This window comes from Furipterus horrens, unplaced genomic scaffold (assembly GCF_987537825.1).
Source record: "Furipterus horrens unplaced genomic scaffold, mFurHor1.1.pri manual_scaffold_11, whole genome shotgun sequence".
Lineage (NCBI taxonomy): Eukaryota > Metazoa > Chordata > Mammalia > Chiroptera > Furipteridae > Furipterus > Furipterus horrens.
Window position 1 is genome coordinate 88,843,159 of NW_028327181.1, and position 20,311 is coordinate 88,863,469.

Here is a 20,311-nt window from a genome sequence, read left to right on the forward strand (position 1 = left end):
TCATTGAACAGTGTAGTCACTCATTAACAGACTGAGTCCTAAAGGGCTTGTCCTGCAGAGCTTTATTTGAGGGATCCACACAACGAACATCCACCTCACTTCCATAGCTTCTTGATGGACATGTTTTTCTCACTATCCTTCTGCATGACCTGCAGAGAGAGAAAACGCTCAGTTTCAAAGTGAGTGAACACAGGCCCTATCCCCACAGCTCTAGGGCCACCGTCAGCAAAGGCAAAAAAATGGGAGACCTATACCTTGGCTACTGCCATCTCAAAGTCTTCCTGGGTGACGTGGACTCTCCGTTCCCGCAGGGCATACATGCCAGCTTCAGTGCACACACCCTGAGCAGCAGAAGGAATACAGGGTGTTGCTGGGTCCTTGAACCCAGAGCTTCCTGCCTCTGCCCCCGTCCTTTTCCTTGGGCACGCCAGTTACCTTCACTTCGGCCCCTGATGCTCCTGGCATGAGCTCGGCAATTTTCCTGAGGTTGATCCCCCGGGTCAGGTTCATTTTTCGAGAATGGATCTTCAAAATGTCCAGCCGGGCCTAGATATGAGGGACAAGCATGAGCCCCACTGCCTACACCCACAGTCAAGGCCACTCCCAACAATGCCCATCACAAACCTCCTCATTAGGGGGTGGGAATTCAATTTTCCTGTCGATGCGTCCTGGCCGCAGCAAAGCTGAGTCCAGGATATCAATCCTGTTAGTAGCCATGATAACCTGTGTAGAGAAGGGGCATAGCATCAGCTAAGGGCCTCCCCAGGCTGCACCTCACCCAGGGCCACGGCCAACACCACCTTACCTTGATGTTCTTGGTGGCCTCGAAGCCATCCAGCTGGTTGAGCAGCTCCAGCATGGTGCGCTGCACTTCACTGTCCCCTCCAGAACCCCCCTCCAGCCGCGAGGAGCCAATGGAGTCGATTTCGTCCATGAAGATGATAGATGGCGCGTGTTCTCGTGCCATGACAAACAGCTCCCTCACCATTCTTGCCCCTGTGCAGAGGCCAAGCTGGCATTAAGGAGCTGATGAGCTCCCTACCCTCACCTCCGCCCCTTACTTCTGCTTGGTTTTCAGGTTTCCAGCCATAGTTACCTTCCCCGATGAATTTCTGTACCAACTCAGAGCCAGAGACACGAATAAAGGTACAGTCTGTATGATGAGCCACAGCCCGGGCCAACAGTGTCTTGCCGGTGCCTGGGGGTCCGTACAGCAGCACGCCCTAGAGAGACAGCTGGACTCAGGGCAGAAAGCCAGCCCCACATCTCATTCAGTGAGCTTTGCTGAATGTGTGCTCTGCGCCACATCCCTATTAGATGCTTAGGGACATAAGAGAAGGAACGTCCAGGTCCTTTCTGGAGCTTATATCCAGACCGCCTCAATGCCCTGGTAGCTCCCCAGGCCCTCTGCGGTGGGGAGGGCCAGCTTGTACCTCCCAATCCCTGCACTCAGCTTGGCCTGGGACAGGAGGTGTAGCGGAACAGCTCAGCCCACCCACAGAAGCTCTGCTTCTCACCTTGGGCTGCGCAATGCCCAGTGCTTCGAAGAGCTCAGGATGCTTAACAGGCAGCTCAATGACTTCTTTGATCTCCTTGATCTGCTTGTCCAGTCCACCAATCATCTCATAAGTTGAATCTGGCACTTTCTCCACCATCATCAGTGATACCAATGGGTCCACCTTATTGGGTAGGATCTTGTGCAGAGTGTAGCTGTCATTTCTTAGAGCCACCCGGCAGTTAGGTGTCACCTAGGCAAGGGGGCAAGACTTTCAGGAAGCTGTGTGATGAGAACTGACCCCAACCTCCCACCTCACCTGCTACACTCACGTCATTGATGTCAATGTTCTTGTCCACATCTACAACAAACTTGCCCTCAGGATGTACCTAAAGAAACAGGGCTCATGACCTTCCCTGACAGCCACCAAATCACCCACCTCACTGAGGAAGACCCGTTAAGTTCTAGAATAACGTGGCAGAACAATGTCCTCACAAGGGCAACACAGAGGTACGGGAACGCAGGCGATGGGCCCTGGGTCACGCTGCCTTTACCTTAACCAGCACCTTCTTCTTATCCATGGCCCGGACCACTTCCCCCACGTAGGAGCCCTGCTCCTGCAGCAGCTGTAGCTCCTCCCGTAACAGGCGAACTAGACGGGAAAGGACACAGCGGTCACCCAGCGTCTTTGGTGTCCTCTCCCCCACAACTCAGTTCAATGTGCACGAACTAACCACCACTTTGAAGTTTTGAAAAAGTAGCCACAGAAAGAAAGTAAAAGTTCACGTCTTTAAGGGAGTTAACGATGGGGCTTGGGAGAGAGATGCGCATGTGAACATCCCCTCGGACAGGAAAATGAAAGCACCAATGGGAAGACTCAATTCAGGGAGCCCTGACCAGTCAGACCTTGGACCAACTGCCCACGTGCAGCCTTCCCTTCTATCCCCTCACCTTTTGCATTAAGCTCATTCCTCTGTGCCTGCAGTCTCCGGAGATTTTGGCTCTTATCATTCACAATTAGCTGTGGAAGACAAGGCATTTCAAAGGGCAGAAACCAGCAGGAGGCTACGATCTTGGCTGAGCCCCTCAGGCTGGTACGAAATGAGTGAGCAAAGAGCGCAGGCACCTGCATGTTGTTTCATATTCTCCACTATGATCTTAATGACCCTGGCCTGTCCTCCAAGAGCCCCTCTGGAGCCTAGGGCAGCCATCAAAACAGGCTCCTTGTCTAGTACTGGTCCAGGAATAACAAACCCTAATGGAGAAAAGTGACAGCAGGCTCGTGTAGCAACTTCTTGCAGGGCGGCATATCCACATGCTAGAGTGGAAAGATCTTGGCATCAGAAGCGTAAGTCCTAGCCCTCCTGCTGCCACTTAACAGCTAGGTAAAGCCAAGGGAAGCCGTTTAAAGGCCCAGTTGTTACCAAACTGCAAGTGGGCACAGCATCACCTACACCCTGCCTCTTCTTAGGACCGTTGAGAGGAACAAATGAAATCACACATACACCCATTCAAAAATGATAAACCATACACAATACCTGCAAATGTACCCGGAGTACAGAAATTTTTCCCATGGCTTTCCTCCACCCAACTTCATTAATTATTTTCCTTATTTTTATGGGCCCTGCTCCCTCTTTAAGCTGGAGCACTGGCTCACCCAATACCTTTTCATTCAGTCCCATGGAATTAGCACGGTCCAGACTCAATTCTGCCTTCCCCTGAAGTCTCACCCGGCCCCTGCCTCTGTGTGATAAATGGCATCACCTGAGCTTGTGTCGTCCTTTTTATAGGAAACCCTCTCTATCAGGCTTCTTCCAAAAGGAATGCCTTTTCTGTTTGACTCTTGAAAATGTGTGACAAACTATTATTTTTTCCACTGCGCCCCCAATGGAATTTTGTGGATATGTAGAAACCTGCTCCATCAATCCTTTACCCCCCTTCTAGCTCTCTCTGGGCTCCTGCAGTCCGTCCTCACCTGGAGTTCTTCGATCTTGGACAGATAATACTGGCGAAGTCCACTGCCTGCCTTCCCCTCTTCCAGCTCCATCTGAAGACAGTGCAATTATTAAACAACAGGCTAAACAACCAAGGGTGAAAGCCACTTCCAGCTTCAACTATGGAGGTATAAGATTTGGGTTCTAATCCCTTACTGCGGTTCTCCAGAACCCTCTATTTACCTACGATAAACTAAAAGAATGAGAATGCCGCCTACTTCATAAGGCTTTCACAAGGATCAAGATACGACAGGCACGGGAGTGCTCTGTACCGAGTCAGGCGCTACACAGACTGGGGTGTTATAACCACAGGCGGAGCTAGCAGGAAGACGGGGTTTCCTGTATCCTGCGACTCGCGGACGGGCCTATTCCCGCTTCCACCGTGTCCTCTCCTGTCCCTGCCCCGACTCACCGAGGCGGCGCTGACACAGCAGATCTGGCCCCAGGCAGGGCCCAGTCTAGACTAGTCCACCCACTCCCGACCGACCCGATCCTCTTGCCCCGGCCGGCGGCCCACCTCGGATCACGCCTTGCTCCGCATCCAGTCCCAGCCCCTGCCCAGACACCGCCGCCTGCATACCTGCTCTGGTCCGTCAACCGCCATCTTCCTTCTGTCGTGACACTGCCGGCATTCCAGCCGCCTCGGCGCGCAGGCGCAGAAGCAGGGCTTTGGAGCCGGAAGACCAGGGTAAAGAGTTCCGGGTCAATGGGCGGGGTGTGCGTAGAAACAATAACAAGCTGTAGGGGTGGTAATGGAAACGGGAGGGGGGTACGTCAAGTCAGGAGCTTTGAAAGGGGGTGACGAAGGCACAGAACTCCTAAATGTTGCTGTCCAGAAACTCGGTTTCAGTATAAGTTGCCTACTCTCTTGGTCTCAACTTCCAACTTATAAAACCTGGGTACAAAGTATATATTTTTATGGCCACGCCCCAAATGACGGAAAACTTGGAGCCGGGGACGCACGCAACGCAAGCGGAAGCGGAAGTACGTTTGCTGCTTCCATGTGCAACTCCCAAGAGTGGTGGAAGCAGTGCTGGGTGCTGGTGAGTGGTGTGAGGCATGGCTTTGAGTGTGATTGCTACGGAAAGCGGAATCTAGTGCTCCGGGAAGAGACGTTCCAGTTTCTACTTTCTCCCTAGATTGAGTGACACTCCTCCCCCGTTTCACCATGGGCAAGAAGGGCAAAGTCGGAAAGAGCCGGCGGGACAAGTTCTATCACTTGGCGAAGGAGACGGGTGAGTCCGGGTTCGCACCTTCCGCGAGTTAGACAAGCGATTTTGTCGGGTTTCCCCCCCTTTCCGAATATTGAGTTTCGCAAAAGGGGTAGTGGGTTGTGAGGTCGCCGAAATCTTTGGGAAATCACTTCGTGAACTTCATTATTTTGTCCACGCTCCTAGGTTATCGTTCCCGTTCTGCTTTCAAGCTGATTCAGCTGAATCGCCGCTTTCAATTCCTGCAGAAAGCCCGAGCCTTGCTGGACCTGTGTGCTGCGCCAGGGGGATGGTGGGTAACAGTTGGCATCTGTCGCTTCAGGCGGTGGCTTTCTGGGTTCTGTCTCGCTTGGGGAAACTCAGAGTTGCATTGGATGAGAGAAGAATACAGTAATACCAGCCTGAATTTCTCTACACCCCGAAACATACACCGCAGAGAAGAGGTTTGGAACGTGTATAGGTGACATGCTCTGGACACTGCACTTGGCAAGGCTCCTCCTAATAATGGGGGGGTGGACAGATCATATTGCCAGTGGAGGGGAAGGGACAGTCCTGAGTATTTTAATCTTTGTTCCTCTTTTATAGGCTGCAGGTGGCTGCCAAGTTTATGCCGGTATCCAGTCTTATTGTGGGTGAGTGACAGGTGGCTCTCCCAGGTGTTTTAGGGGTGCCAGTATGAGGTATTGTATTCTACATTTCCTTTCTTCATGCCTGAGGCAAATTTTGGAATTGTCTGATTTGATTTCTTCCAGGGGTGGACCTGGTTCCAATAAAGCCTCTTCCCAATGTGGTGACACTCCAAGAGGACATCACAACAGAACGCTGTAGGCAGGTGATAGGAATCTCTCTTCCTGTCCCCTTTTTATGCAAACAACTACTTTGATTCCTCATCCCATTCAAATTTTCTGAAAGTGAGATTTTTCATGTTTACCATGCCTTGAGCGGTACCTGCATGATGTCTGTAAGCCAAAGATATGCATTGTATTGACTCCAGCCTTTACTTGGTCAGGAATGAGGTGTTTAGAATTGGGAAAAATGCAGGGATTTCAGTGAAGTCCTCTCCAGTGAGCTTCCTAGTAGATTGTAAGCTCCACGAAGACAGATGTGTTATTTTTGTTTGCTGTTGTATCCCCTGTGCCAGGCACAGTATTTGGCTCTTGATGGGCACTCAGCAAACGCTTGGGTGGACAAATGGCTCAATTTGTAGCCATTCCTATGTTTCTGATGCTCTCACCCCTTTCCTTCCTCGTAGGCCTTAAGGAGGGAGCTGAAGACCTGGAAAGTTGATGTTGTGCTCAATGATGGGGCCCCTAATGTTGGGGCTAGCTGGGTCCATGATGCTTACTCACAAGGTGCCAGGGGCATGGAGACGGGGGTGGGGGTGGGCATGCCCTGTCGGGCTGCATCGGTAGTCAGCTAACTTGCTCTTTCCCACAGCCCACTTGACACTGATGGCTCTGCGTTTGGCTTGTGATTTTCTGGCCCGTGGTGGCTGCTTCATCACGAAGGTTTTCCGTTCCCGTGACTATCAGCCTCTGCTATGGATCTTCCAGCAGCTGTTCCGCCATGTCCAGGCCACAAAGCCCCAAGCTTCTCGCCATGAATCTGCAGAGATCTTTGTAGTCTGCCAGGGTGGGTGGGCATCACTTCCTCCTTTCTCTTGACTTGTCTGTCAACTACAAAAGCTCACTTTCTTATATATCCTATCATAGGATTCCTGGCTCCTGACAAGGTTGACAGTAAATTCTTTGACCCCAAATTTGCCTTCAAGGAGGTTGAAGTTCAGGCTAAGACTGTTACTGAGCTGGTGACTAAGAAGAAACCAAAGGTGTGTTTGATAAATGTGGTCATCCTCAGATCCTGAAACTCTGGGGAGATTGAGCCTGCTGGGTTCTAGACACCCTGGAAGGGACTGCTCAACCTTTGTTTCCCTCCCTAAGGCTGAAGGCTACGCAGAGGGCGACCTCACTCTGTATCATCGTACCTCGGTCACTGACTTCCTCCGAGCTGCCAACCCTGTTGACTTCCTCTCCAAAGCCAGCGAAGTGAGTCCCCAGACATGAGGAAGATGTAAGGGAACCCCAGAAATGTGGCCTGAAATTTCCCGACTCCTTTCCCTCTTCCAAAACAGATTGCACTAGATGATGAAGAGTTGGCACGGCATCCAGCCACTACTGAGGATATACATGTGTGTTGTCAGGATATCAAAGTGCTGGGGCGCAAGGAGCTTAGGTATGTGGTGGAGTGGGTGTAGGTGCCAGGACCCCCAAAGGTAGGGAGGCCTTGGGAGAACCAAGATGTTGGTCGCTGAGAGCAGGATGCTGCTATGCTACAGGTTTGTGGTGGGGACCTGAGCCCTGGGATTTGTAACTCAAATGTGAAATTTGGGGTGTGGGCCTAAAACAGGAGGGGCAGGGACACAGAGGGAGATGGACGGTAAAGTCAGTGATGGTATTTCGGGGACAGGTCCCTACTGAACTGGAGGACGAAACTTCGGCGGTATGTGGCGAAAAAGCTGAAAGAGCAAGCCAAAGCGTTGGACATCAGGTGAGAGAGGAGCTTAAAGCAGGGTACGTGTTGGGGGCAAGTGTCGGGAAGTAAACAAATTCCTGGAACTTCTTTGTCAGCCTCAGCTCAGGAGAGGAAGAGGAAGGCGATGAAGAGGAATCAGCAGCTGGGACTGTGAGGCAGATCTCTGAGGAGGAGGAAGAGGAGGAACAACTGAACAGGACCCTGGCAGAGATGAAGGCCCAGGAGGTGGCAGAATTAAAGAGGTAAGGGTAGCAGGGTAGGAGCTTGGGAGTGGGAATGGAGGAAGAGAATAAAGGAGTAACTGGGATCTTCAGGGCTGGGCAGGTGTAATTCCTGACTGTCTGCCTCAGGAAGAAAAAGAAGCTGCTGCGTGAACAGAGAAAGCAGCGGGAGCGTGTGGAGCTGAAGATGGATCTTCCTGGGGTTTCCATTGCAGATGAAGGGGAGACTGGCATGTTCTCCCTGCGCACCATCCGGGGTCACCAGGTGAGGTGGGGTTAGCACAGATTGAGGAGACAGGAGAATCTGTTTGGGTATTTGGGAGGGGGGCAGGGATTGAACGTCTTCAAGTATGATGCATGATCATCACTCATGGTTGCTGTCCACCCATAAATATATGACTCTGTGAGGGGAGACCGGGAGTAGAACAAGAACTTCCTGTCTCAAAGGCCTGGAAGGAACATAAATCTAGCATGATGAAATTAGGAAAAGTTGTTCTTGCCAGAACTGTAAGGTAAGAATATCACATATGCCTATAAAATATATAACACGTAAGAACCAAGAGGCACCCTTTGCAAGAAGGCAGCCTCCAGCAGACGCAGCCAGGGTACCTAGGCTACCAGAGCACGAGATGGAGGATTTCCCTCAGAGGGGAGCAACATTCCTCAGTTCACTGAGACCAAGTTAGCACTTTGGTGCATGTGGCTACTGAATAGTGCTTTCTGCTGAACACTGGAGAATTTGCTTTTCTTAATAAAAGCAGTGTCACAAGCAAAATGATTTTTGGTGGCTTTTGTGTGGGAATGGAAAACCAGGTCATCTGTTGCACAGAAGAGCAGAGTACCACTTACCCGTGTTTGCCTCAGGTCCTTCATCTGTAAAAAAGAATAAGAGAACTTACGTACTACAGTTGGGGGGAGGGAGAAAAAAAGATGTTGCCTGGGCTCCTTTATTCAATGGAAACAAAATTTGTAGATTGTTTAATTCTCAGAAGGTGATGGGGTACCTTCTGAGTCATTTTTTAAAGAAAAAAGTGTTTTAGAACATTTTAAGAGTTGATGCTACATAGGCTAGGGGAACTTAACTTTTGCATGCCCTATTTCTGCTGCCATTGAAGATCAGACAGCTGACGGTGATGGGTGAGTGCCCTGGCCTGGAACGGGATGTTTTTAACAGCCCCATCCCTCCCGTCTATAAAAGGAGATGATGTGTTTGCCACAATGTATTGCCTAACATTGCCGAGGATAAACAGATAATGGACACAAAGCAGTGTGTTCTTTTAAGTACCCTTGCTCTCTTTCTCTGTCAAACTTTAGTTGTTAGAAGAGGTAACACAAGGGGATATGAGTGCTGCAGACATGCTTCTGTCTGATCTGCCAAGAGATGACATCTATGTGTCAGATGTTGAGGATGATGACGATTCATCTCTGGATAGTGACCTAGATCCAGAGGAGCTGGCAGGAGTCAGAGGACCTCAGAGTCAAAAGGACCGAAAGCGGTAAGGTGGGGCTGATGTGCAGGAGGAGGTGCTGCCAGAGGGATTGGGGGTAAGGGGTAGTTCTCCAGGGCATTGACCCTCCACCCACTGGCCTTGGGTCTACAGTGTACGATTTGCTGAAGCAGAAGATGATAAAGAGGAGGCTGAAGAAGAGAATCCGCTGTTGGTGCCATTGGAGGAAAAGGCGGTCCTGCAGGAAGAACAAGCCAACCTGTGGTTCTCAAAGGTAAGAGGGGGCTGGGGGCCAAGCTAGGAAACTGGCATTCCCTGGGGATGGATGGCTGGAGATTTCCCCTCTCACAGGATGGCTTCAGTGGGATCGAGGATGATGCTGATGAGGCTCTGGAGATCAGTCAGGCCCAGCTGTTGTATGAGAGCCGTCGGAAGGGGCCGTCGCAGCTGCCACCACCGCCACCTTCCAGTTTGAAGACTGAGAGAAAACCTTCCCGGTGCCAGGACGAGGCCCCTAAGGAGGCAGAGGCTCCATCAGGGACAGAGGCTGCCACTGGCACTGGGGGTGAAGAGAGAGATGACAGTTCGGACAGTGATAGCAGCAGTGAGGATGAAGAGAGGTAAGTGGCTACAGCTGATGGGGGAAGGGGTGAAGAGGGAGTAGTGATTTCTAACCATTTTTCAAGTTGGGGTTTTCAACCTTGGCTATAGATTCTGAGAGCTTTAAAAATACTGATGATTCTGCTTGAAGCGGTCTGCAGTACAGCCTGTGGCAGGATTTCTGGAGGTTACCTAAGCAGTCTCAAATAGGTGCCAGGGGTGACGTGGGAGTGGGTGTGAGCGGTGTGGGGAATGCGGGGCATTCACGCACGGTCCTCCCCTCTTCTGCAGTTGGGAACCACGCCACGGTAAGAAGCAAAGCCGTGGGCCCAAGTCTGATGATGGTGGATTTGAGGTAGTGCCTATTGAGGACCCAGGTGAGGCTGGGTCTGCACCCAGGAGAGTGGGAAGAGACAATGAAGTTCCAGGGTGGGAACTGAGCTTGGACTTTTTCCCGCCCCTCTCTAGTCAAACATCGGATACTAGACCCCGAAGGCCTTGCTTTAGGTGCTATTATTGCCTCTTCCAAAAAGGCCAAGAGAGACCTCATAGATAACTCCTTCAACCGGTAAGGGGGCCGGAACATCCTGAGAAGTGGCCCAGGGTGCCATGGGGGAGCAGCGGTTTCTCCTCTAGAAAGCCTCGGGCGGTTGCTAGGGCTGCGTCCTCTCCATCTAGGTACACATTTAATGAGGCTGAGGGGGAGCTCCCGGAGTGGTTTGTGCAGGAGGAAAAGCCGCACAGGATCCGGCAGCTGCCTGTCAACAAGGAGGAGGTGGAGCATTACCGCAAACGCTGGCGGGAAATCAATGCACGTCCCATCAAGAAAGTGGCGGAGGCTAAAGCCAGAAAGAAGCGGAGGGTAAATGGTGGGGCTGCCTGAGGTGAGCGGTGGGGCAGGCAGGAGCGGGGAGGAGGCCGGCCTGACTGAGCGCTTCACACAGATGCTGAAGAAGCTGGAGCAAACCAAGAAGAAGGCAGAAGCCGTGGTGAACACGGTGGACATCTCAGAACGAGAGAAAGTGGCACAGCTTAAAAGGTGATGGAGGGAGCTTACCCACAAAGGCACTCTGGTCAAAAAGTGGCAGAAAGGAAGCTTCTAACCTGTTTCTTCCTTTTGTAGCCTCTACAGGAAGGCTGGGCTTGGCAAGGAGAAACGCCACGTCACCTATGTTGTAGCCAAGAAGGGTGTGGGCCGCAGAGTGCGCCGGCCAGCTGGAGTCAGAGGCCATTTCAAGGTGGTGGACTCAAGGATGAAGAAGGACCAGAGAGCACAGCAACGGAAGGAGCAGAAGAAAAAGAACAGGCGAAAGTGAGCAGAGCCCCCAGGGCCTCTGAGAAGGCAGCGCCTGGATGAGGAGGGATTCGCTGCAGATTACTCTGGCCACCTTGGAACCAGCCCTGCCCTGGCTTGCGTCGCAGTCTTCTGAGAAGATCTGGCGAGGGGCGGCTACCTAGAACTCTCACGATGCAGACAGCCTCTGCCTCCAGTAAGGTGCCTGTCCCGCTGGTGCTGTAACAGACCCCACAGCCCTTCCGGGAAGAATGCGGGCTACTGGATAAAAAATACCTTTATTAAATCCTGTGGGGAAGCTGAGTGTTGGGACGACATTCATTCTAGTCTTCCCCACCTTCCCATCCTTTCCCACGATCATTTAAACAAAATCATGATTATAGGTGTCTTCTGATAGTTCCCATTAAGTGCTAACTTACATGCTGCACTGTCCTAAATCCTATTTAACATGTACTGACTCATTAGGTAGAAATGACAATCCACAGGTCCCAGTAGTAAAACATTTACTAGAGCAAGCAGAAAGGACTGCACATCTTAAAGAAACCTTCACAAAGTCACAAAATTCAAAGTATGTATATTTCTTTTATAAACAAGATAGAACAAATCATCAAAATCAGCAAAAGATTTTTCTACCATTGTGGTGAGTTAAAAAAAAAACAATGAAACAGAAGACAGGTAAAAGCTGTTGGGGTTGCTTTTTAAATTTAGCAGTACTTCAGCCCTGGAGCGATCCTGTTTTTAGGGTCATTTTCCCCCTTCAATAGTAGCGGCTCCGCGCCAGCGGGCTGCTGTCTCAGGGCTGGGTACAAACCTGGCTGCAGAACCTGAGAGCCTTGACTCCCGCTTACGCGTCAGTCACATCCCTTCCCTGCAAATGTCTGGAAGCACTAAAGTGCTTCCCGAACATCAGTAATACCTCAAAGGACTGGGTTTGCAGAAGCCAACTCCTAAAGGAACTGCCTAGCCACACAGCTAAAAAGAACTTTACTTACAGATGTTTATAAGATGGCAGTAAAAAATATACACTACATATGATACAGACCTAGTGTGAGTTTTGTACCCTATCGGGCCCTTTCTTCCAAAGTATTCTCACCTGACCAAAAAGCAGCTTCCCAGCCCTCACTGTGTCTTAAGGACCAAAGTAGCTTCCCAAGAAAATAATACAAACACAATCCAGATGAAGGGGTAATGTCTCCACGCGCCAGCTATCCACTAAGGGCAGGGGGTCCTTACACCTTGGGCCCCAACCCAGCCCTGAGACTCCTACTTACCAAAAATCTTTCTAAAAATAAAATTAAAGGAATTCACACTTCAGCACATACCATCTAACTGTCCCATCGACTTTTCTTGCGCTTGGGTGGCTCAGGGACAGCAAAACCATCAGCAGTCTTATCTGTCTTGCTGTCCATCTTGTCCATCTTGCTGTCCACCTTGGGGTCCACCTTGCTCTCACGGTTACAGCCTTCTTTCCTGCTTTCACCATTCCGGCCGTCATTTGCACCTCGACTCTCCCCATGCCGGCTTCCGCCTCCTCCATGCTTGTTCTCTCCGTGACGATGGCTCTCGGCATGACGGCCACTGCTTTCTGGATAGCAGTGTCCCTCTCCATGGCGACCACCATCTCCATGATGTGGGCTCTCGCCATGCTTTCCACTGCCACCCTCTCCATGGCTATGACGGCTGCCACCCCAGTTCTCAGCATACCTCTCTCTCTTCCCATTGCTACCCCCAATCCCTTCTCGACTGCTATTCCCTGAAGCTGTGTTGTTGACTCCCTGGGCTCCGGCAGTGGGGTAGGTCACTGGGGCACTGCTGAGGTTCCCAGTATTGCCAAAGCCTGGGATGCCCTTGGTGGCACTGGCAGTGGGACCGTCAGGACTGTTAAGGCCCTGCTGGGCTGAATTAGTTGGAACAGAATTCAAGCTCCCTGCACTTGTCCATCCACTTGCTCCAGCAGCAGAACTTCCAGCCTTCTGGTTGCTTAAGCTGGCAGCAACAAAGTGACTCTTGTACTGTGACTAAAGAGAAAGAATGAAAATGGGTAAGATCAGTGAGTTCAAGAAACTTGAATATATAAGCCTGGCAATGACCAAGTATACAAAAACTTGCATGTTCACAAAGAAGATAGTATCCAAGCTATCGTGGCACTTTAGTGTCCTGATGGCCCCACAATTCTGTGGTTTCTGGGCTCCCCTATTAATGAAAAAGGAGTACATCTTGGGACCTAACAGAAGTATCAGCCTGGAGATGAATAAATGTGCAAATTAAGGCCAGCTAGCCAACTGGAGGTTAAGTGTAGAAGAGAGACAGGTTCAGAGTTCACAAGAGATACAGAATCAAACTTGTCATAGCTAAAAAAAAGGGCAACTACTGACAGCCAGATTACAATAGCCTTGGAGGCAGGCTGAGGGGCAGGGAGGGAGGGACCTTCAGCCCTGCTGTAGCACAAGAGCCCAGGCTCTGGGTTTGCCTGAAGTAGATGACCAGCATGAGGGCTTTCTGCAGTCTCTACACCTGCATCTCTAGGTCAGCTACAGTTAAATTTATATTCAAATGAAAAGCAGTAAGAGGGCCCTAAATCCAACATCGAGCCTACAAGCCCCGCTACACCTCAAGAGCAGGCCCCCTTGTGACTGCCTGAGGTCCCCCCACCCCATGATTTATTTATTTACTTTTAAAGATTTTATTTATTTTTAGACAGAGGGAAAGGAAGGGAGAAACAGATTGGTTGCCTCTCGTATGTCCCTACCCGGGGACCTGGCCCGCAACCCAAGCATGTGCCCTGACTGGGAATTGAACCAGCGAACCTTAGGTTTGCAGGCTGGTGCTCAATCCACTGAGCCACACCAGACAGGGCAAGACTTTATTTTAAGAGAGAGGGAAAGGAGGGAGGAAGAAAGGAAGAGCAACATCGATCAGTTGCTTCACAGACAACTCGAAATGGGGACCTGGTCTGCAACCCAAGCGCGAATTCTGGGAATGGAACTGGCGACCCTTTGGTTTGTGGGAAAACACCCAACCCAATGAGCCACACCAGTCAGGGTGAGCCTGCCTAGGAGTTACTGCTGAAAGCTCTTTGAGACAAATGCTCATCTCAGACCTGGAAAGCTGCTTTCATTGCCGTCAGCCGATCTCCCATGGCTCCTGTGGAGGGCTTGTAGGCCTCGTAGTTGCTCATTACATTGTTGTGATTCCCTCGGTCCTAAAAAATAAGGACACCGATGAAGATGGACAAAAAGTAGGAAAGCTCCCCGCTACAGACTGGGCCTCAACATACAGAAAGCTGGAGTGGAAATGGGGACAGGATATTGTTAGAAAGTTACTTATGTTTTGTGAGAAAAGGTGCAAGAATGAAGAATCATTTTAAAATGCTATGCCTTTTAGCCCAGTACTTCTATTTCTGGGAATTCCAATAAGCAGAAATGAGGTCAGATAATGCCCAAAGCTGATTACGTGGTATTATTTATACAAATGTGAACATGCTTATGTAATTATGTAAAAATTATAGTAAAGATGAAAAGGCCAGAAGGCAGGAGGGCACATGCATGACTGTTCAGGCTTTGAACCCAGACCCTTAGGAGTCTGAGGCTGGGCCGCAGGGAGCAGTGTGTAACCTTGGTGCCTGTTTCATTACCTGTGCTCACTCCCTGAGTAGCTGAGCGGACCGAGTTAATATGGTGCCTGCTTGGAATGGCCCTGGCACAGAGCAAGTACTCAGTATTAGCTACTGCAATCACCTGCAGCATCCGCATCATCATCATCGATGCAATGTGGGAGCAGATTATTTATTTATCAAAGACACTAAGTTAACTACAATACTCCAGAAATGTAGACTTGAGTTAGGAATCAGACTAATAGGAGACAGGCAGTTAAGACAGTCGGGGGGAGCTTTCATTAACATGGTGGGTGAGAAAAGCTCTCTCTCATTTCTGACGAAATTTCCCACAGCTTAATGTAGTGAAGATACAGCTAGAGTTTACAGTGGCCCTTTGGCAATGCCATTCTAGCAGCAGGCTCTAGGCCAGTCTTGGTAAAACAGGCCCCACCTCCAGAGTTTCCGATTCACCAGGTCTGTGGTGGGGCATGACTCGGCACTTGCAGCTGGTCCAGGGCCCACAATTTGAGGACCACTGCTAATCTAGACTGATTTCCTAGGCACGGCTAGTCAGTCAAGTACCCACAGGCGCTTCTTCAAAAGGAAATCACAACACCAAGAGCTAGCATTAAGATGGACTTAAACCAGCAGATTAAACAAAAGCTCGCTTCAAATAGGGTTCTGAACTCACTGAGATTTTCTCAGAGGAGAACAGTCCTAGCACCACGTAGGACTTGGGGCCACGTCATGGGCACTACCGTAGTGTGGACTCACCGTGTTTTCTGAGCCCAGGCCAGGCCGCTCCCTGTAGCCCAAGCCGCCTCCACCAATATTCAGCTTCTTGCCTTTCCCTCCTTTGAAGCGGGATTTTCGAAACCAGGCGTTCTGCATTAAACACAATTTAAGGTGAAGCAGGGGTAGGGAGAGGGGGCCACAGGAAGAGGACAAGCTCAAAGAGGAAACTAAGCGGGAGAGAACTTTTTGCTTAATCTTTAGCCAATTATTTATGGCAACGGGGGAACTGCTCGTAAGAACCACAGATTCACTTCTTTTGGTTGTTTAATCCACCAATTTATCAGGAGGCTTAGATCCTTATCTAAGGCTTCCTTTATTGCTCCTTCCCCCAGGCCTCTAGGAAGGGAAGTGATTAGTTACTCTGGACACTTCTAACTTCCTTGAGGAAAATGAATTTATTTTCTGTTTTTCAAAAAATCTATACATAGCACTGGACATAAAAATTCAAAGCTTTTAAAGAATTAGTGGGTTCAAAACTAAAGGAAGAAGAACTATGTGAAGTGATGCTACAAGCAGAGGCCCAGGACTGGTAGCCACATAAAAAAATAACATAAAATTTTATTTATCCAGAGTCGAAAAGTTTTCACTGAACTTGGTCACTGTCAGAATACTACTAATCAGATTTATTCACATTCTCCTCAGACTGCAAACATCTCTGGGGGAGGCTGGGGCTTTATCTGACAATCACACACGACAGGGCACACTTGGGAAAGGTAGCTGATGAGAGAAGCTGATTCCAGTCTCAGAGCACAGGGAGCCTGAGGCGCAAAAAGAAATACAGAAAAATGCCAAAGACAAAATGATCTTGTTCAAAATTTCAGTTCAGGACTGGCTCTCTATCTCCATTAAAAGGGAAGAAAACATTATTCTACTCTTCAGCAATGCAGGTCCTTTACTCCCAGGACCTGAAGCACGAACAGCAGCACATGACAATGGCATTATGGGTAACAGCGCTGTGGGCTTGACTATCTGAAAAATACCTAAGTCTCCCATACACATTTGTAATTTGAGGACTGCATGTATCGACATGACTCATGACTTAATTTGGTAGAATGCTTCACTCAGTTTTGGACTGGCAATCAGTGTGGTCAAAAATCTGAGATCTATGTCTGAGGAATAAATACATCATTTTTAAAGACATCACACATTTTTAGCCTCCAAAAGAGAAGACTGAAGAGAACAGAAGCCACATTTGAGATTAGACCTACTCCTAAGTGTGCTATGGGGCAAGCACGTAGAAATTTCAGAGGGACAGATTTTTGGCACAAAGGAAGGAATAGTTTTTCAACATAGATGCTGCTGAAAGGAGAGGATGAGAAGACAGACCAGATGAATTTTACTGTCCTACAATACTAACCAGTACCTCATAAGCACTATCCTTCCCCACCCCACCCCCCTTCTTGACATGTTTCTAGGTTATCTGCCTCAAGCTTACTGAATTTTTACTTAGTTTTAGATCTGGAAGCAATCTGAAGTGTGCCCAGCCCCTCACCTGCATCGCCAGATCTAGGAGTTCCTTGGAAACATGTTGATTGGCTCCTTCCAAGTTCCGGACAAGGTCACCAGCAAAATTGCTGTCCTTGGGGGTCAACAAGGTATAGGCCACGCCCTTCTCACCCGCTCGTCCTGTGCGGCCAATCCTATGAGTGTGGGTATCAATATCTCGTGCCACATCATAGTTAATGACAGTCTTAATTGAAGGAATGTCTAGACCACGAGCTGAAATAAAAAAACAAAACACACACACTAAATTCCTTTATTCTTCATCAGGAGTCAAAAGACCAAAGTAAACCAGAATGCTAAACCTTTATGAACCCACATTCCTCTTATCTAGGCAAAGTGCATGGTTTGCTCACCTGAGATACAAGTATTAAGTTACCCTTCTAGAACAAATGCCACTATTGTAGATTCTATGATGCTGGGCCACCTATTGTAAGGGACATACATCTTCTGCATCAATAACCTGCCATGGCCTCTCTCATGTACCAGGTATAAAAAAAAAAATAAAACCAGCATCAAATGTGCCCAAGGCTGAGAAATTAAGTTCTTTCTGGTTGTGATCAGTGCGCTCTGAACTGCTGCTCCACAGGACCTGGCCAGTCAGGCCAGCAGAGTGCCTGTAACCAGCCTGACCGGATATTATAGGTCTTATATAAGCAAGACAGAGCACACTGACAACATAGCAATCTAAGGTTACTGGGGAAACTCATACTCTACCTGCGACATCTGTGGCCACCAGGATTGGGATATCCTTTTTCTTAAAGTCCGAAATGACCTTGTTTCTTTCACTCTGATCCATGTCCCCATGAAGCAGCCCAAGATTATGACCCTCCTGTTTAAGGTTATTGGCTAGCTCCTCAGCATTAGCTTTTTTAGTGACAAACAGGAGGACACTCCCTGAAGAGGTAAACTCCACCAGACGCCGTGTAAGCCAGTTCCACTTATTAGGACCGGAATGGAGAATCTCCACAATCTGTGTCACATCTTCATTTGCCTGAAAAGGAAGAAATGAAAGAGGATTATGACCTTTGTGCCATACGGCACCTGAACAAGGACCTACATTTCCTACCTACATCTAGAAGAACCCTGAACAATCCCTCATTCTCCTGGGGCCTTCCTTCAGCAAGTCAAGTGCAGCTCAGAACTCAGGTCTGTTCTCGAATCACTGTGCTCTCCCATCTCCCCTGATGCATACATATACTGACTACCTATTAGCCGCAATATTTTTATATTCCTATTGTTATTAATAAATTAAGCTGTTATTATTAAACTGTTATCTCACCCTTTACCATTCTCATCACATTTTTGATGCCATGATTGCTTAATAAAACTGTTTCATACTGTCAGGATGGACACGACTGGCTATGGATCCCACCCCCCCCAACTCACTGTTCCTAGTACAATTCAAACACACACACAAGGCACACAGAAATGTAAAATGGACACTGTCAAAATGCTCACTGCACAGAACTTTAATAAACACAGCATGAAACTTAAGGAATTCTCAAGGCAATCTTAATTGAATTTCAAATCCCAATTCAGAGAAATCTTCCACATAGGGTTTCTGCGGGTAAGGAAAAAACCCTGAATTCATTTTCACCAGGCCTTTCAAGTCCCCCTACTCCATGCTGTGTAGTCCTCCTCCCACAATAATTTCAAATGTCAGTTCCATCCTAACTGACGGGTAGTCTTCTAGGCAAAGCTTGCTTTCCACCGCCCACCAAGTTTTTATTTTTAAACTTATTATGGAGGGAGGTGAAGGAGGGTATGGTGGGGGGGGAGAGGGATAAATGATGATGGACTGAGATTTGACTTGTGGTGAACACACAATACAGTGCACAGCTGATGTGTAGTGGAATTGTGCACCTAAAACCTGTGTACTTTTGTTAACCAGTATCATCCCAATAAATTTAGAAAATTATGGAAAAATTTCAAACATTCAAAAAAAAGAGAGGGAAATTAACATAAAACAACTCCCTTATATCCATCACCAAGTTTCAACAATTATTTACGGATCAACATTTACCATCTTTTTCGTCTACCCCCCTCCCTGTGATTTTTTTTTTTTTAAAGTATATTTTATTGATTATGTTGTTACAGTAGTTCCAATTTTTTCCCCTTTACTCCCCTCCACCCAGTATCTCCCTCCCCCAGCATCCCCCCCCAAGTCCATACCCATGGTTCGTAAAAAATAACTATCCCTCCCTCTCAGATATTAAGACCCTTTGTAATCTTGTAAAGGACAATGGGCGAAGGTCTCAAGCTCCTCTAGCTGCTTCAAGCTGGACATGGTTGTCGTCCTACCTACCCTTGGGTCCAGAAACCCTCCCTGTGATTTTTAAAGCAAGTTTGAAACATGCTGCCTCATCCACAAATATATGACGTTTTTCCCCCAGCAGTGAGAAATCAGTTCCATGTCTCCATAATATGAGAAATTACCCACTGGGGTCCCATTCAGCCCTGCTTAGGGTTACCTCTCCAATATCTCCCTGCACCACTCGGATAGGGTCAATCAGGATGTCTCTGGCCAGTTTTTCAATCTTTTTCCGAAAAGTTGCACTGAATAAGAGAGCTAGAAGGTAAAGCAAATTCTGTTAAAGAAACAGCATGACTTCTTTTTAGAATAACCATTAAATTTCCTACAAAATATATTTTTTAATATATTCAGTTTTTAAAAATAAACCTACCTTAACTTTAAATTTAGTTAAAAAAAAAAAAACTAATTCACAAAGGAAAAAAGACTTGCTCTTATTCTATTTTTACACATTTCTGGTTAAGATGGCGTTTCTTGGCATGGTTCAGGAAAAGGCTCTTGACTTCAAATCAGCTAACTACACTGTGCGTTGCCTTTATCCACCAATAAAACTCTATAAATTGGGGGAAGTCACTTAATTCTCACTCTTAGTTCTTGTATCTATAAAAATGAGTGACTAGTGAGGTTATCAGCTCAGGTAGTGTCAGTATGTTACCTTTTATCATTCTTATCAGATCATTTTTGATACCATGACTGCTTATAAATTAAATAGAAGTTTACTGAGTATAAATGTGGCTTAATAAAACTGCTTCATACATACTCTGTCTGTCAGGACGGACATGACTGGCTATGGATCGCACCTGGTACTCTGGAAGAAGCAGAACAGTACAATTAGTATTATAACTAGGTAATACAGTTTGGGATATCTGGAAAAGTCATTTTAGTAAAAATCTTTATATGAAAGGTTATAAGAATTAAGAAAATTTTGAAACTCCTAGACCTATCATTCAGTATAAAACTCAGCAACATCTGCCCTCCATCGAGCTGGGTTAGGCCCAGTGGTGTACCAGACAAAAAAGATAATTCAAATTTTCACACAGTCAAGAAAGTGAAGGACGACAGGAAAACAAAGGGCCTTGCCTGGTATCATATCCACTTACCTGAGAACACAGACCGTAACCTCCACAATCAGAGGCACATGAATAAAAATAAGAGCATGGAGAGAATACCCCCCACATACAAAGGCACTTTAAAATGTCCTCAATTCAGTTCATACCCAGCAGACTTTTCCTGAGCAAGCATCTAAACACAGTTGTGTTAGCCACGTCTCTACAGTCTAAACCATACCCAGGAATATTTTTAGCTTTTCTCA

General features: G+C 48.1%; 3 protein-coding genes across 6 annotated transcripts in view; 1 reads left to right on the forward strand and 2 right to left on the reverse strand.

Annotated features, from left to right (window-relative positions):
- Positions 1–39: 39 nt before the first annotated feature.
- On the reverse strand, positions 40–4,153 carry PSMC5 (proteasome 26S subunit, ATPase 5). The gene is made up of 12 exons (XM_090292668.1): positions 4,070–4,153; positions 3,471–3,542; positions 2,447–2,516; positions 2,050–2,147; positions 1,828–1,884; positions 1,518–1,748; positions 1,097–1,223; positions 806–996; positions 625–723; positions 436–546; positions 255–341; positions 40–149 (listed from the first exon to the last, which is right to left on the reverse strand). Exons 1-12 carry the CDS (start codon positions 4,091–4,093, stop codon positions 96–98), a joined length of 1,221 nt encoding a protein of 406 aa, XP_090148794.1. The 5' UTR covers positions 4,094–4,153; the 3' UTR covers positions 40–95.
- A 218-nt stretch (positions 4,154–4,371) lies between these two features.
- On the forward strand, positions 4,372–11,098 carry FTSJ3 (FtsJ RNA 2'-O-methyltransferase 3). Its single transcript, XM_090292663.1, has 21 exons — positions 4,372–4,532; positions 4,629–4,724; positions 4,887–4,992; positions 5,286–5,332; positions 5,453–5,532; positions 5,953–6,052; positions 6,138–6,332; positions 6,413–6,528; positions 6,641–6,745; positions 6,832–6,932; positions 7,167–7,247; positions 7,328–7,474; positions 7,583–7,718; positions 8,768–8,949; positions 9,055–9,175; positions 9,253–9,521; positions 9,793–9,878; positions 9,970–10,069; positions 10,180–10,363; positions 10,446–10,540; positions 10,625–11,098. Exons 2-21 carry the CDS (start codon positions 4,658–4,660, stop codon positions 10,815–10,817), a joined length of 2,511 nt encoding a protein of 836 aa, XP_090148789.1. The 5' UTR covers positions 4,372–4,532; positions 4,629–4,657; the 3' UTR covers positions 10,818–11,098.
- Positions 11,099–11,281: 183 nt separating this feature from the next.
- Positions 11,282–20,311, reverse strand: part of DDX42 (DEAD-box helicase 42) — a 29,544-nt gene continuing 20,514 nt past the window's right edge. For all 4 annotated transcript variants that reach the window (XM_090292660.1, XM_090292659.1, XM_090292658.1 and 1 more), the window contains 7 exons: positions 19,760–19,807; positions 19,160–19,257; positions 17,403–17,679; positions 16,678–16,904; positions 15,165–15,275; positions 13,896–13,997; positions 11,282–12,813 (listed from right to left, as the gene is read on the reverse strand). In XM_090292660.1, coding sequence (XP_090148786.1) covers positions 12,121–12,813; positions 13,896–13,997; positions 15,165–15,275; positions 16,678–16,904; positions 17,403–17,679; positions 19,160–19,257; positions 19,760–19,807 — 1,556 coding nt within the window. In that variant the 3' untranslated portion in view covers positions 11,282–12,120. The remainder of the gene's footprint in view (positions 12,814–13,895; positions 13,998–15,164; positions 15,276–16,677; positions 16,905–17,402; positions 17,680–19,159; positions 19,258–19,759; positions 19,808–20,311) is intronic.

Excerpts from the sequence above, each read along its gene's own strand:
- PSMC5 (XM_090292668.1), bottom strand. The coding sequence starts at position 4,093 with ATGGCGGTTGACGGACCAGAGCAG. Across the intron at positions 2,517-3,470 it reads CCAAGATCGAAGAACTCCAG|CTAATTGTGAATGATAAGAG; the intron begins GTGAGGACGGAC and ends TGTCTTCCACAG. Across the intron at positions 1,885-2,049 it reads AGAAGAAGGTGCTGGTTAAG|GTACATCCTGAGGGCAAGTT; the intron begins GTAAAGGCAGCG and ends CTGTTTCTTTAG.
- FTSJ3 (XM_090292663.1), top strand. The coding sequence starts at position 4,658 with ATGGGCAAGAAGGGCAAAGTCGGAAAGAGCCGGCGGGACAAGTTCTAT. Across the intron at positions 6,529-6,640 it reads TGACTAAGAAGAAACCAAAG|GCTGAAGGCTACGCAGAGGG; the intron begins GTGTGTTTGATA and ends TCCCTCCCTAAG. Across the intron at positions 7,248-7,327 it reads GCCAAAGCGTTGGACATCAG|CCTCAGCTCAGGAGAGGAAG; the intron begins GTGAGAGAGGAG and ends CTTCTTTGTCAG.